General features: G+C 34.4%; 1 protein-coding gene across 1 annotated transcript in view; it reads left to right on the forward strand.

The window, feature by feature from the left end:
- Nucleotides 1-17,740, forward strand: part of LOC110029172 (leucine aminopeptidase 2, chloroplastic-like) — a 41,714-nt gene that overhangs the window by 9,907 nt on the left and 14,067 nt on the right. Inside the window, exons 2-3 of the mRNA XM_020731342.1 lie at nt 6,821-7,241; nt 7,766-7,960. Coding sequence (XP_020587001.1) covers nt 6,821-7,241; nt 7,766-7,960 — 616 coding nt within the window. The remainder of the gene's footprint in view (nt 1-6,820; nt 7,242-7,765; nt 7,961-17,740) is intronic.

The raw sequence follows: 17,740 nt of genomic DNA on the forward strand, positions 1-17,740 counted from the left end.
ACTCTTTCTCCCCTTTATTGACTTTACCATTCTTTTCTATTGCTCGGAAATTCACTCTATTGATTTTCTTCCCTCTACTTTTTTTTCATTCCTGAAAGTACATCTTAAGTATGTACAAACTCCCATTCACTTTATTTCAGTGCACACATTGATAAATTATAGTTCATTTTTTTAATTTTTTTTAGAGTTAAAGAGGTGAAAATTCGAATCTAAAATTACATTTTTGAACCTATAATTATTCAAGATGAGAATTAAGACACAATGGTGTTGTTATATAAAATTATCTATTATGAATGTGCATATCCCATAGAGAAAAATTAGGATCCACCAATGAACAATATTTGACTTGGAGATTATTTTTTTGATGGAAAGGTTTTTAAAAATTAACCTTGTGCGTTTTATCTCAATTATTCATGGAGTTTGATTGAGGTTTTTTAATGCCTCAACTTTTGAATATTTTATAATCATGTTAATTTTGTTCTTATTTCTTTTTGTTTTTTTTTCCAATAGTAAGTCTCTTTCTAACAAAACTTTAGATAAAATGATATGTATTCTGAATAAGCTTTCTCCTGCAATGAAATGGCATTATTGGTTAGATGCATGACACTTGACCATTGTAAAAAAAAGAGTCCTTGTTCAAGTAATTTTACAACGAAATTATTTCTTTGCAAGCTTTAATTAGTGCAGCATATTTTAACTTTATGGCGGACAATAACATTATTTTCTACAAATGCAATGTTCAATTGATAATAGTACCACCAAAGTATATATTTATCTTATTGTGCTTTGTCGAGTTTCTAGATCAACGTTAACAAAACCTTCAGTTTTATGTCAAGTTTTCTAAATATCAATTTGGTATTAGCAATGCCTTTTCGACATATACATATTTTCTACCTCACTATACATGGTTTATTCTATCCTGAGCATGCTATGGCATACCTTAGTGAACCGATTATTGATACAAAAGGAACTTTGCCATGTCTTATCTCAAATTGTTACATATAATTCTTGTTTTTAGAGTTTAGAGTGGATAGATAAGGAGTGATTCTAAGTTTCTCCTCTTGACCTATTAAAATTGCTTTAAACCTTCTCATTTTAAGCAATTTGAATGGTTTCAGAATACCATTGGTCTATTATGAGTAATTATCTCTTCATGAATGTCCATACTTTTTGGATGTTCTTCATATCAAACATTTTTGCAATTTTTTTTTCAACTAAATGTTCTCATTAATATTGGCTCCTTAATTAATGCTACTCCCATTAGATATGTAAATTGGCAGGTGTTAACTATTTTGAGAAGGAATCTGAACAATTTATTATTATCCATGTGTGTGTGTGTCTATGTATGTATGTTTATATGTATATGTGTATATATGTATGTGTGTATTATGTATGTATAAATATCAAAATAACATAGACATACATACGCACATACATACATACATACATATCAAAATATCAAAGTAAAAGTATTCTCTCGTTTTGTTTCAAAGAGCAGTAGATGGATTTTCATTTGATATAAGTAGTCTTTGATTTGGATCTTCAAGCATGCAAAATCTTTTCCATAGACGCTGCCAATTCTCATCTTTCAACTAATTTTGATACTAATTTCTAGAAAAGTAATTGTGAGACCAATATGAAGGCTAAAAGGAAACAATAGAACACTTTAATAAAACAAATTAAAAATTTGTGTAGTTCAATGAGATTGCCTCTCTTAAGTTCACAAGCCAGTTTTCCACAAAAAGGAAAAACTACAAAGTAGATTGTTCTAAAGCTACACAAGCACTTCTGTCAGCATGCTATGAAGAGGTGCAAACACTTCGAGATTGGTGCAGACAAGAAGGGGAAGCGAACATTGTTTTTCTAAATACCGAGTTGCTTGCCTCGTTTCCTGGTGCATTATTACCATTATTATAATCGTTTATTACTCATTTCTGCTCCAAAAAATCATTTTTCTTTTGCAGGATATTGGCTTTTTTACCGGTAGATTCTGCTAAATGAGACATTGGACCTATAATATTGCAGAAAGTAGTGTTTTTTACTTGGGTGTCCAAAAAAAAAAAAATGACATGGAAATGACATGGAAAAAATTATTCCAATAATTGTAGTTATGGGAACATAAAAAAATTTTCACTCTTTCATGCTTGGAGAATAATAGAGGAGTGAACAACAAAATGAGAAACTCAAAGAACATATTAAAGTTAAAGTAGTATTTTGTTTGTTCACAATAAAGGCGTAGTCTGTAGCACCAGCAAGCTTACATCAATAACACTTTGCTTGCTTCGTATTGAGACAATTCACCCCGGCCACAAATAAAAGAGTCAAGTGATTCCTTTCTTTTCTCTTTCTTCTCCGAAGTCCTTTGTCTCTCTATTGTTCTCTCATTTATTCACTTATCTGTTTTTTTCCTTCCATATGGCAAACCAATTTTTCTCATTCCCTCTCAACAAATTTACTTGATCACATCAAATGAATAATTTGTTGGATTTGAGTTCTTTGATATTGCGCTAGCCTAAATGATGCAAATCTTGTAATTTATAGTCATCAACTACTCAATATGGCTGTGTTAGGAATACATGATGGAAATATTATTTTTTTATTAGTTTGAGTGTTTCTTTTTAGTGTATGTTATAGTTTTCATATTTTCTTTTCAATAAAAGATACTTTTGATGTTACCTTATTATGAGCTATTATTAGTGCTATGATGGTAACAAGAAATTTTACCTATTTGGATTCACTATGTTGTAACCAAATTTTGGAACTTTTTGTCTTTATAATTTTGCATAGTTTTCGAAGTTACACTTTTGTCGTGGGAGTTTTTGTTGTTTTGATGTCCCTGCGATTGATGTATTCCAACCCATTTTGTTTCAAATTAGGTCCTCAACTTTATACCGCTCTCACGACATTGACTCATGTTGGATCGGAGGGTGCCATTATTTTTATTGTCTCAAAATGATCCACTTTTAAATTTGTTGTTCGATACTTATTCCTTCGGATAAACTGTTTTAGCTTTCTTTTATTTATGGGAGTGGTTTCTTTGAATTTGGTTTTGTTTTTTTTGAGATATTATTGAAACAAAAAGAAAGCGAGAAGAAAAAGAAGGAGAAGACGTAGGAGGTGCAGAATAAGAAAACAATGAGAAAAAGATAAAGCAGTAATTGATTATTCCCAACCACGTACAAATCTAATAGAATAAGGTATTTATACCTCAGGACACATACAAATTACATAAAGGGCTAGAAAATAAAAATATAGTGGACCCCAACATAATATATTTTATTTATTTGATTCCTTTATCATTCCCCCACAAACTAACAATAGTTGCTGAAGATATTGTTAGTTTGTCTCGAAGCTTGTGAAACCTAGGAGTGGGGAGAGCTTTAGTGAAGATATTTGTGATTTGGTCTTCTGATGCCAGGTATTGTAGTTTTATCTCATTGGACTTGATGTGGTCTCTGATGAAATGATAATCTATTTTAATATGCTCAGTTCTCGTGTGAAAAATTAGGTTACGAGCAAATGCCATGACGGACATGTGGTCGCAATAGATTGTGGTAGGTTTTGTACAGGGGATTTGAAAATATTGGAGAAGTCTGCGGAGCCAAATAACTTCTGTGACAACAGATAAAATTGCTCTATATTCAACTTCAGTGGAGGATTTTGCCACAGTTGGTTGCTTTTTTACATTCCATGAGAGTAGATTAGTACCAATAAATGTGCAGTGCCCTGTGCTTGATCTCCTGTCATTCGTGTCATTAGCTCAATTGGCGTCAGCATAAATATGAAGAACTAGTGAGTCAACTTTGAAGGGTAGACCCAAATCTAAGGTTCCGTGGAGATATCATAGAAGACATTTAAGAGCTTGGTAATGTTGGTGAAGAGGGTTGTGAAGATGTTGAGACAGTATTTACCACAATCATGCTATCTGGTCTTAAGGTGAGATATTGGAGTGATCCAATAAGATGCTTGTAAAGTGAAGGACTAAGAAACTTTTTGTTATTCTTTGCGGGTAGTTTGGTGGTGAGAGTTTGGGGATTCGGTAATAATTTTCAATACTTTGTATGGATATCATCTCAATCGAACAAACTATGACAAAGCTATACTAAATAGAGTGGTATAGCTTTGTCATAGTTTGTTCGATTGAGATGATATCCATACAAAGTATTGAAAATATTGATACCCAAGAAGGTAGTTACGGAGTCCAGAAATTTCATTGAGAAGTGATGCTGAAGTTATTTGCTGAAGTTGCTAGATGAGGGCTGCATTATTCACAGTTCATAGTATATCTTCTACATAGAGTAAAAGATAAAGGCTTTAAGAATTGTGATGGTGGATGTATAGAGATGGATTAACATTGCTAATTTGAAACTCAAACTTATTAAGATGGGCGATGAATGTGTAATTCCATTGTCTAGGAGCCTGGTTTAGGCCATAAATATATTTTTGTGAAAGGCAGACATAAGAGAGATATGTGGGATCCTTATAGTCCATGGTTGATGCATACAGACTGTTCCCTGCAACCGACCATGAAGAAAAGCATTAGATTCATTGATTTGAAATACTTTCCATCGATAATGAAGAGTAAGAATAAGTAGCAGTCTGATTGTAGGTATTTTGGCCATTGAACTAAAAGTATTTGTGTATTCGAGTCAATATTCTTGTTGATAACCCAAAGCAACTAGTAGCGCTTTGTACCGAGCCACTGATACACAAGAATTTAGAGAGAATTAACTTACAATTGGGAGTAGGTAGAATGTCTATCCTTGATTGTTGAATGGAGATGGTGTTGCCATTGCCAACCATCACACTCTTATTTCCTTGATATGGTTCAGGTAACTGCAATTGATTATAATCAGCAGTCAAATGTGAAGTAGCTCTTGTATCAAGATACCAATCAATTTTAGCCAAAGAATTGTAGGAGGTAAGATAAGCCGTACGTGTGCTTGAGGTTTCTGGAACAACGGAGTTCTTGGGTTGATAGTTGACAATTAGTCTATGCCAATAGGTCCGAGCTATGCGTCCAAGTTTATTACATATTTGACAAGGGATGAATCCTGGTTTCTTTGCCTGAACATTTGAAGGATTTTGAACACTTTTCCTAGATTGATTTGTATTATATCCTTTGCCCTTGTAAAATTCGCCCTTCCCTTTGTGCATATATAAAGCTAGTTGAGTATCAGGTTCAATGTTTTCAGATTTGGACTCAGAGGAAATGTTTATTTCCTCACTGAATAAGAGGGAACACAGATTTTCAAGACTTATGGAAGCCGGTTGGGTTCTTATAGTTATCTTGTATGCTTGATAAGATCGTGGAAGACCTTTTAGAATGTAAAGAATTACATCTTCTGTATCAACTTTTGAGCTGGCCGCATATATGTTATCAACTAATGATTTAATTTTCATCAGATATTGACTCATAGTCATGTTTCACATTGTCACATTGTATAATTCATTCTTTAATTGAATGACCCGAGAACGATTGGTTGCCTGTAATTGTTTCTCCAAGACAGTCCAAATTTCATAATAACTTTCTAATTTCAGAAAATATGGCAGAATAGAAGTAGACATAGTGGAATAGGGCAGCTGCCAAGTTCTGATTGGTCAAAGTCCAGGTAGTAGAGGCTGGGTTTACCAAACAGATACCTGATTCAACGACAGTCTGAGGAGTTGGGGCTGGTAAAGTGCCATCAAGAAAGACCAATAACCCATTGGCCTTGGTAATCTTGATCATTCGGGATCTCCAAGTTTTTAGTTGTCTGTAGTTAACGCAAATGTAGCCATCGACTTCAGATTCATCATCAAGAACTTCAGCGAGGGAGGAATGTGTCTCGGTGATGTTGTGAGTGGCCAATCCTTCGTGGATCTGGGGCATTCCCATGGCGGAAAAGCCTAATTAAACTATGATACCATGGAACGGGAAGAAAGAGGGAAGAAGAAGGAGAACATGATCTTGTGGAAAAAGAAAATAGGGAGAAGAAATTAAAGCAGTAATTGATTATTCCCAAACGTGCACAAGTCTAATAAGATATGGTATTTATACGTTAGGACACACTAATTACATAAAAGACTGAACAATAAAAGTACAATGGACCCCGACATAATATATTTTATTTATTAGGTTCCTTTATCAATTATGAGATTTCTGCTGGGAACATTTTTCAATTTTTATTTTATATAGCTGACTGCAGTCATATTATTGGCACGAGGCATGCAAAAAATAAAATAATAAAATAATAAAATAAATATTTTTAAATAAATATCTAGCTGTTCAGCTATTTGTCGTTCTCTTTGTTTTTTTGAGTGGGAGTTTGGAGATTTTCTAAGTGTGGTCATCATCTCAAACAAGAGCATTGATTTGCTCTCCTTTTTTTAACTTCATTTTTTTGTTCTCTAAAGTTCATCTAAAATATCATGTTTGTAACTGATTGCATTTTTTTAATGTCTCTAAATTTCTATTCATAATATCTACTAGAAGGTTAGAAAATTGTCTTTTATGGATTTTCAACTTAAAGTAACGAAGAACTATTCAAATTAAGAATTTGTGTTATGCAAATTTGTATGTTTTCATAATTTTGTTTTTTTCTCATTTTAGATTTACTTTGGCAAATCCTTCACAGTAGAATGTCTATATTTCCATGTTCTTTATAATATTTTCTTGTTATGTATTCTGTTGTCTAAATGATCAGTAGTTAACTGTTCCTAATTGTCATTAGAATCTTCTGCTAACTTTTCTAATTATTTTTTGTTAGATATTATTACATATTCTTTACTTTCCATGATAGAATGAATGTTCTTCTAGCTTATCCCTCCATCATTGCAGGTCTCATTCTCTGCGAAGGAGATTGATTTTGCAGAATGGAAAGGTGATTTACTCACAATTGCTGTATCTGAGAAGGATATTTCGAAGGATGAAGACTCTAAGTTTCTGAATTCAATTTTGAAAAAGCTGGATGGTCAGCTTAACGGTCTTCTCAGTGAAGTTTTGATTGAGGAAGATTTCAAGGGAAAAAATGGGCAGTCTGTGGTTCTTAGGCTTCCTGGATTTGGTTTTAAAAGGCTGGGTCTTGTTGGGGTGTCTCAAAGCACTTCATCGTCTTTGGCAGCAATACATCGGGAGATTGGCGAAGCCATTGCAGCAGCTGCAAAGGCTGCCCATGCTAGTAGTGCTGCTATAATTCTTGCTTCTACAAATGGAATTTTGGATGAATTCAAGTTAACTGTTGCTTCCGCAATTTCAACTGGTGATATTCCGGTCTGATCTTCACATCAAGGGATAAGATATAAGGGAGTGTCAAAATAGTCCCATAATTTTTTAGATTATATAGAGCCATTTTAGTTTCAAAATCTATAGAAATGTCAAATTAGCCGCTTGACGATTTGAATTGGGGCTGAAATAATCCTCTTTGGTGATTGTTTTAACCCCATATTAAAAGAGTCCGAAGACTAAATTGATAATTATTTAGACTTGTGACTAAGATGACCCTAGACTATTTTGACACTTTTCTCATTTACATACATATTGCATAATTCATATGTATTTACATATCTACCACTTAAACATTATTATTTACATGTGTACCATATAAATCTTTAACAGCACATCAAAAATATCACTATCAATATCTTTTTAAATTCAAACTTTGGTAGTTATAAATGTAAATGCATAAGATTTGTGTGGTATGCATGTAAATGTCCCAATATATAAACACTATGGATTTGATTTTGTGATTCTCTTAACATGTTCATCCTACTTTCTGCTGTGCAGGAATTGTGCTGGGATATTATGAAGACAACAGATATAAGTCGGAGTCGAAAAAGTTTTACTTAAAATCAGTGGATATTATTGGTTTGGGTTCTGGACCAGAGTTCGATAAGAAGCTGAAGTATTCAAATGCTGTTTCCTCAGGAATTATCTTTGCCAAAGAGCTTGTGAATTCGCCCGCCAATGTGCTTACACCAGGTAAGTGTTCATTTTCTCATGTTTTTTTAGCTCCTGAATTTAGGAGAATGCTCTTCTCTTTTGTTGATTTGAAGAACTTCGCCTGTCGTTGGTTCTAATATTAGAAAGGGTATTTGAGTTTTCGGTTGTGGGTCAAAACTTTTTGATATCAAGCCAGATTGGACTTAGCTTGAAAATTGAGTCTTTTTTTCCTTTGGCAACTTATGTTTCTATTTTGGGGCATTTACATATATACCATCCAAATCCTATGTATTTGCATATCTAGCACTTAAACTTTACTTTTTACATGTATACCACCCAAATCTTTATATCGCATACCACTATCTTAACTTTTAAAAAATGCAATTCATTTTTTCATGAATAAGTACGGTGACATATATGTAAAAATTGAAGTTTAAGTGTCAGATATGTAAATACATAATAATTAAGTGTTATGCATGTAAATCTTCCTTTTATTTTTAGTTATCGAGTATCACTATTTTTTTCAAAGCAACTTTTTTGCCCTATCATCTTAAAATTGTGGGCTCGTAATTATTTTTTGCTCAAAATAGTTAACCTATCATTTCTCTCTTACCCGACACGCATATTAAGATAGGCTATTTTTCATATATTTTTACTCTAGGCATATTTGTCGCTCATGCAACAACTAATTGACAAAGCAAGAACATTCTTCTTAATCTGCAACATGAAAGCTAGTTAAATACAAAATGTCTTCAAATTTCATGTTGATTTGTTGCCCTGCTTGTAGTTTGAAAAGATAATCGGCACATCGCAATGGAAAATGTACATATTGAGATAAATTATTTAGTAATTTAATGACTAAAAAATATTCAATTCACATGAATGTTCTAGAATGTATTATACATCAAAAAGTTTTCAATGGCTAAATTTTTAGATGATTCAGTTATTGATGAATGATTAAATATTCATAAATAATGATTAAATCACATCATTAAATATTCTTATGTCATCGATCAATGTAAATGATCTTGATCTTATATGTGAAGGTGAAAACATCGTATGTTAATTTTGTGGAGAATTGGCGTCTCACGGAGATGATTATACATTGAGTTAATGGAGAAATTCTTAGAGTCCCATCCCATATTAATATATCCATGATATGGCTCCATTATATATATATATATATACATATATAAAATTAATACACGGATCACACGCCTACAAGAAACTAGGCATTGACTTAATGAAAAAGATCAAGTGGCCAAGCCTAGTTGAATGATATCCACTATTTATATAACAAAATAATACAAGTGTGGCCACCTACAAGAAATTGGAGGAACTTTAGTACATGATTCCTCTGGGAATTTATAGGCGATGCAGATGGAATTAGGGTTGGGCTTCACACTCGACCATTTTAAATGACTTAGATGTTTATGACAATATAGCTTTGATGTAGTCGAAGGTGGTTGTATTGTAATCGTGTTTGACAATTGCTATGATTAAAGCGCGGCTTAAGACATCTATAGCACAAGTTGGAGTAATTTTTGTAAATTATTCCTCTAGAAATTAATAATTGATGATGAGGAAGTTAGGGTTGGTCCTCACACTCATCCATTGTGAATAAATGAAATGCATATGACAACAGGGTTATGATGTAACCGAAGGTGGGGGTTGTATAATCGTGTCTAAAGATTGCAACTGCGGAAGATGGCTATTACATGGTTTTACCAATGATAATTGTGTTTTATGCCTTGAAACAAGGCTTTGTAATCCAAGCCTTGAAGGCGACGACTATTATGCATGTGAGGTTGTGACATGTCTAGCATGACAACAACTGCGATGCAAGTGAGGTTTATATCATTGGTTATGAAGGACACTAGTGGCAATGGTAATATGGAGAATGCAAACGAGATGTGACCTTGTTGTTGGATATGATTTGGAGATGCTATAAGTGGACGAATGAGGTGAATATGAATTGCTAAGGGAAGGCGACTTTCCAAGTTTGGCTTCTGCCCACCTTATGAAAGAATTATTTTTTAGCATGAGAGGGGTTCACCAAGTTGGAATGAGTGGATAATGAAGCAAGAAGGGTTGTGTGGGAGGTTGTGGAGGTATAGAGGAGGCTAAGGTTCACTTGGGAAGAATGAAACCAATAGGGATGAGACTACAGTTCCATTTGATGATGAAACTATTTTTTTAGGGGATTGTTCTTTTAATTTTCTATAATTTTGGGAGTTGTAGATGGAAGATGGAGTAATAATATGTAGTGGAGTGGAAGATGGAGTATTAATAAAGTTTTGGCAATCTCTCATGCAACCATGACCTTAGAAAGAAGTTTTCATGAATGCCAGTTCTTGATATTTTGAAGTTTTCATCGATCTACATGGATATGTAAATTCATATTTGACAAGAGATATTGATGGTAGAAGAAGTACAACACGGTATATCTTTAATTTGAGCAATACAACAGTGAGTTGTGTTTCCAAACTGTAGAAGATTGTTGTATTTTCAACCACAAAAGTTGAATACATTGCTATCACTAAGGCTAGCAAGGAGATGATTTAGCTGCAAATCTTTATTATAAAACTGATTCATCTGGCTAATAATGTCACCTTTCATGTTACAACTAAGTATATTCAGTGAGATATCACTTTATTCGTTCTCTCTTAGAAAATTGATTTTTTTTTGGAGAAGATACTCACAACTAAGAATACTACATATATATTTATTAAGTTGGTGACTATTGAGAAACAAAGTTCATGCTTGACTTCACTGGGAGTTTACGAAGATTAAAACTAGAGCGATATTACAGTACATGACTACAAAGATAGTAAAAATGGGAAGGTGCAGAATTGGGTGCAATTTGTCTTCAAGTGAGAGATTGTAAGGTGTGGTGCCTGATAGCATAGTCTGCAACACACTGTAACAGGTTTTTTGTTCCCAGAAGGGGGCGTCTTGGCGTCAAAGGGGTTCTCAAGCGCTCAAGGGGGTGCCCCACCGCTCTAATCCAGAGCGAGCGACGCCTCTGCTCTCATTTTGGGCACCCTCGAGCTTGGGTCTAGAGGGAGCTGCCCAAGCGTCCATTCAAGGGATGTCAATGCCCGAATTCTTGACTTCGACCCGAGTGAGTTAAAAAGCAACACTTGAGAATGGTGTTTCAATGCTAATAACGATTTGTACACAGTTGGGGATATAAGCCCTTTCTTCTCAAAAGATTATACTCTCTCTCGCAATATATTCTCGACTATGCATAAATGGTGCAGAGCGGCGTCTGTGTTGAGAATGTGGATTTCGGCGAGTGTTTTCCTTTGTGAGATCAAGAGAGGAACAACGTGAATTATTGTAAGTTCTAGTGGTGTAGAGAGTGGATCTGGGTGGTGCAATTCTGTGCTATTCTCCTTTCATAGTGCATATTTTGATGTGGTGCGACTCCGCGTCTTTTTTTCATTCTCAGTTTTTCCCCATTAAATCTGTGTTATTCTAGATTTTTTGGTTATGCTTTTGTTCAATTTCTTATTTTGGACCTCTCAAATTGATGTTTTTTTTGTTTTGTGTTTTTGGTTATGAATCAATCAAATTTCAAGTTTCCATCTCAATATGTGGCAGGGCGGGGTGGAGCAAGGGGGTGGGGGTGGGGAATAGGGACGAGCAGTGAGGCTCAATCATAAGATTTGTTTGATGTAGGGCTTGTGTAAAACAAAGAAATGAGAAAGAGAGAGTTGTGCCCAGACAGAGAGAAATGAACGAAATGGCTAGGAGCCCGCAACCTGTTTGTTATTGTGTAGAGTCTGATTGTGTTAATCAATTGGAGACTCAAAGCTCTCAATTTCCTCTATCAAGCTTGACGGTAAGTTTGTTGCCGGCAATGGGGTTGGCCGCTCACCAACTTAAACACAACGCTCGGAGGGGAGCGCCACAGCACAGAGATTCAAAACTCAAGAGTGTGACACTGCAACACCTCTAATGCAACGTCCTTGCGCCCATTGGAGTGCTGCAACTCTATGACGCCCATATGAATTGATTGCCATCTTTGTCGCAGAGATGTGTTTTGGATTTTGAGTTTTCTCTTATGCAAATGGGAGAATAAGCATCCTGAAGTATTTCAAATTGCGGAGAGGTTTAAGTGTAGTGTAATTTGTGTGATTTCCTTCATTTTCTTCATAATGTACTTCTTAGTTTGGTGTGGTTCTGTGTTTTTTCTTGTTCTCGGGTTTTTCTACGTTAGATCTTGTGTTTTTTATATTTTCTTGTTTTATGTGTTTCTGCTTGAAGTTTTGCTTTGGATCTCTCGAATCGGTTCCCGCAATTTCATCACATCTCCCTTAACAAATGGTATTAGAGCGAGATTTCGGTTTGAGTGTGAGTAATGATCGATGAAGCGAGTATATGGTTGAGAAGTTCAATTCGGACTTTGCTTTCGAAAAAAAGCAAATTGAAGATTCGTTATATCAAGAAAAATATATTTGGCACTGGATGGATTCACTAAGCAGTCAAAGTCAATGACTCTGGAAGAATGGAAAGTTCTTGATCAAATAGCTCCAGGCTTGATCCAGCTTTCACTTTCCTCATCAGTTGCTTTCAATGTTGTGAATGAGAGGACGACTGTTGATCTTATCGCTGCACTAACTAGAATGTATGAGAATTTTTCGACTTCATATAAAATTTTTAGATTATGAGATGATTAATTATGAAGATGGTGGATAGTAGTTTAGTGGCAGAGCACTTAAATAATTTCAACACTGTGGTAAACAAGTTGTGTTCTATTGGCATCAATTTTGACGACAAGTTTAGGACACTTTACTCTTATCTTCATTACCAGATAGTTGGGTTGGACTAGTTGTGATGAGTAACTCTTCAAGAAATATAAAATTAAATTTTGATGATGTTATGCGATTAGTGCTGAATGAAAAAGTTGGCAAAAAAGCATGCAGCAAAACTTCAAATTTGTTTTGAATATTGATACTAGATGAAGGAACATAGATAGAAACACATGCTAAGAATGATCCATGTCCAGGATGAAAAAGTTCAGATATGGGAAAGAAAAAAGATGGAGGTGAATGCTAGAACTTCAGTAAGAAATGCCACCATAAGAAAAATTGCAGAGCTCCAAAAGAAGATTGGTGGTGGAGATTTACACAGGAAATTTTTTAGAATCGTCTCTGTAGAGGAAATTCAAGGTAACACCTTTATTTTATCTCTAAATAGTACTTAATCATGGATTATAGATTGAGATGCCTCATTTCATGCTAGTCCCAACATAAAAGTTTTTCAAACTACACTCAATGTGATCTAGGAAAAGTTTATTTGGGAGATAAAAAGGTCTGCATTATTATTGAAAAATGTGATGTTGATATCAAGTTGTCAAATGAATCAGTTTGAAAAACCGAATAAAGTTATATATGCGTCATGCTTGAAGAAAAATTTTATTTTTGTGAGTCGGCTTGTAAGGTCAGGTTATGTGACTACTTTCTCAGATAATTCATGGAATGTGACTAAAGATGTATTGGTGACGGTTTAGGGCAACATTGAAGGCATGCTTTATTTGATTAGTGAGATGTTTGAATTCATTAGAGTAGTTGGAACAAATATTGATTCAAGTCTCTGTCATCGTAGGTTTTGGCCATATGAGTGAAAAAAGTATGAAGTCCCTTTTTTTTAAACACAAACTTCATAGTATAAAGTCTATAGATTTTGATTTGTATGAAGATTATATTTATGAAAAGTAAAAGAATATTATTTTTTTATAAAAGTGGGTCAAAATTAAAGTCTAAAAATTTTGAGTTAGTCCATACTGATAAATGAGCTCATACTCCAATTCAGTCTATTGGAGATTCTTTATATTTTATCACTTTCGTTGATGATCACGCTAGGATGGTATGAGCTTATTTCTTAAATTATAAATATGATGTGTTTGATGTCTTTTAAGTAGCGGAATCATAATTGAAAATGAGACATATTTGAGGTTGAAGTATCCTATATTAGATAATGGTAGCTAGTATTGTGATAAGAAGTTCATGAGTTATTGTACTTCAAAAGAAATCATTCACTGCTTTTAAGGACGCCACATCAAAATAGTGTTTCTGAGTGCTTAAATAGAATTATCACAGAGCGTGATAGGAGTTTGAGGTTGCATACAGGCTTGCCAAAACTATGTTGAGCAGAAGCTATGAATACTGCAGTTTATCCGATCAATCACGGTCAATCAATACGTTTGTATAAAGATTTACCTGAAAAGTTTGGAGTGACTAAAAGATAAATCTATCACATTTGAAAATATTTGGTTGTTTATCATATGTTTATATTGATGCAAGATTCAGTAGTAATTTTAATTTAAAATCTATCAAACGCACTTTCATTAGATATGACTTAGGTGAATTTGGTTACAAATTCTGGGAATATTAGAATAAAAAAAAAATCATTAGGGGAAGGGATGTGAAATGGAGATGTACAATGATAGAAACAAAGCCTAGGATCATCCACGAGTTACTTCTGAAGGCCCATTCAAATAAATTGAGATAGATGATAACAATGATCAGGAAGATAAAGAAAGGAATTATGCTCAATCTAGTGAAGTATAGAAAATTTTCGAGACACATGTTACTGAATTCAGAAGGTTCAGCAGGATCTCATGACCGACATAGATGTATTCTCCTTCATTATATTATTTATTGTTGACTAATAGTGGTGAACCAGAGTCCATGATAAGACCATTCAAGTATATTACTCAAAAGAGTGAGAGTTTGTCATGGATGATAGCTACAATCATTAATATCAAATCATATATGAAAATTGACAGAACCACCATATAGTAAAAAAGCACTGCACAACAAATGAGTTTATAGACTGAAAGAAGAATCAGTTGTAGCAAGCACAAGACAGGGTTTGTTGTGAAAGAATTTTAACAAAAAAAAGAGTTGACTGCACTAAGATATTCTCTCAATAGTGAAAATGACAAATATCAGAGATGTGTTGAGCTTAGTAGAAATGAAAAATATGCATTTGGAGCATATGAATGTGAAGACAACCTTTTTATATGGTGACTTAAAAGAAGAGTTGTGCCTGGTGCAACCACAATGTTATGAAGTTCTAGGAAAAAATATATAGTTTGTATATTGAAGAAGAGTCTTTATGGTTTGAAGCAAGCATCTGAACGATGATATATGAGATTTTATAGGTTTATGTCGGACAGTGGGTGCATAAAGTGTCAATCAGATCACTGTTGCTTCATTAAATATTTTGATAGGACATTTTTCTCTTATTATGTGTGGATGATATGCTTATTACAGGATCTGTTTTGAAGAAGATCAAGGATTTGAAGCGACAATTATTAAGAGTGTTTGAAATGAAAGATTCAGGTCAAAAAAAAAAAAATCCTCATATCCTCATATGAGAATCGGTAGGGACAAATGTGCATGTATATTGAAATTTTCTCAAGAAGACAATCTTAAGAAGGTTCAACAAATCTTCAATATGAGTGAGGCAAAATCACTTTGCACCTCCCTAGCTAGTCTCTTTAAACTATCTAATGAACGATCTCTTAAGTATGAAACAAAGTAAACACAGATAAAAAGAACTCTTTATGTTTTAATTGTTGGAAGTTTGATGTAGGTGATGATATATACAATACCAAATATTGCGCATGGCAGTGAGAGTGGTCAGTTGGCACAGTAATCCAAGTAAACATAATTAGGAAGTGGTGAAATGAATTCTCAGGTACTTTGGAGGAAAAGTCAACGAAACAATTTATTTTGGAAGTGTAGGGATTGATCTACATGGATATTTAAATTCAGATTCTGTTGGAGATATTGACGGTAGAAGTACATGTCATGCCTTCACTTTGGGGAACACAACATTGAGTTGGATTTTCAAGTTACAGATGATTGTTGCTCTATCGACTACAGAAGCTGAGTATATTGGTATCACTGAGGCTAACAAGGAAATTTTTTGACTACTGAGCTTTATGGCGGAACTTGACAAAGAGCAAGACAATGAAAAGCTTTACAATGACAGTTTGAGTGTCGTTCATCTAACAAATAATGTTGTATTTCATGTCATGACAAATCAAATTCAGCAAAGTTACCATTTCATTCATTCACTTCTAGAAGATGGTAAATTATCTTTGGAGTAAATATACATACAATTCAGAATCTTGTAGATATGTTGATTAATATTGTAACAATTGAGAAATTGAAGCTATGCTTAACTTCAGTTAGAGTTCATGACGGTTGAGACTGAGGGCGAGTCACACTATAGTTCATAACTATAAAAATGAGCAGGATTGATTGTAGTTAGTTTTTAAGTGGGAGATTGTTATTATGTAAAGCCTGATTGTGTTAATCAAGAGTTTTTCGAGGGTAAGTGGGTTTCCCCTGTATTGGATTAGGAGGCGCTGCCCCCTAAATTTTTTTTTTTAATACCTAGCATGTTGGATCCCAAAAGATAGCGCCACAACGCCCAGTACAGGTTCATATCCCTAGAGCACTACATTTTAGCTTCTGGAGGGAAATGTCGTAGTGCTCGGATGCAACGCTCCAGTGCCAAGACAAGTAGCCGGACAATACTTAGTCCAGATTCAAAACCCGATAACACTACAATGCAACACTCTTAATGCAGCGGCGCAATGCCATATCACGGTGCCCGGGTTCCCGTAACCGATTTCATGCAGTTCTTGCTTATTGTGTCATTCTTTTTTGACAGGATTTGGGTTGTATTTTGAGTTTTCTGCGTTTTAAAGTGTTCCAAAGTGTGGAGAAGCTTGAGTGCAGTGTAATCTATACTATTCTCCTCATTTTCTTCATAGTGGATTTCTTGGTGTGGTGTGGCTCCGTGATTTTTTTTTCCATTCTCGAGTTTTTCCCCGTTAATTCTTGTGTTCTCTATGTTTTCTTATTTTGTGCGCTTCTGTTTTAAGTTTTGTTTCGGATCTCTTGAATCGCATCGGTTTCCACAATTTTATCACATCCCCTCCAACACTGTTGGCTGACAATTTGTTGCGTGAGGAAGACGAGAGGATCGATTATTACATTTGAGGGCAGTGACGGCGGATTTATATGTGGAGTAGATGGATAATGAATATTTTTTATGTCATATGCCAAAATTATAAATTTTAGAAAAAAAAATGTGGTATTTTAATTTGATACTTGTTATTCATGCTAAATATCATTGGGTTTATTAGTAAAGTTAATTATATTAGGATTATGCAAACCGATCAAACTTTGTTTTGGCGTTATGAGTTTTACGATGGAAGCTAATTGGTATAGCTAATTTGTAAACCAAACTAGCTAAGCCAATTGCGTGCACACCCTTGCTAGTTTCGTTTGGATCATATGTGGCCCCATATGGTGTTTAAATCACACAATTTGGGTGTCATTATTCTGTCTAGATGAGCTGGTTGTCGGCACAAAAAAGAGAAAGAGAGAGGTTGTTTGGGGGGGTTGCCCGTGAGAAGCTGTTGGCAGCCGAAATTGAAATCCCATCGCCCGCTTCGGAAGGACGTTTTAATTTACGTATATATATATATATATAATTTTAGAAAAATATGAAATCAAACTGACCTCATATTTTTCACAGTTTAAATGAAAGAGCGCTCTGCCTCAAATTTTGTATCTACCCCGAGGGATAAACACAAGACTTGAGGGTGAGACTCAATCAAATAAACTAAGAAAACATATGACATCCGTTTGGGTCTGCGAAACCGTTTTATTTGCCGACAAGTTCCCTTATTTAATACAAACAATTAAATAGGGTTTATTTTAAGCTGGGTTCGGAAAAGCTTCCTATAAGGGCAAGCCCCTATAGTTAATTACATCTTAAATGACC

Source organism: Phalaenopsis equestris, unplaced genomic scaffold (assembly GCF_001263595.1).
Source record: "Phalaenopsis equestris unplaced genomic scaffold, ASM126359v1 Scaffold000552, whole genome shotgun sequence".
Classification (NCBI taxonomy): Eukaryota; Viridiplantae; Streptophyta; class Magnoliopsida; order Asparagales; family Orchidaceae; genus Phalaenopsis; species Phalaenopsis equestris.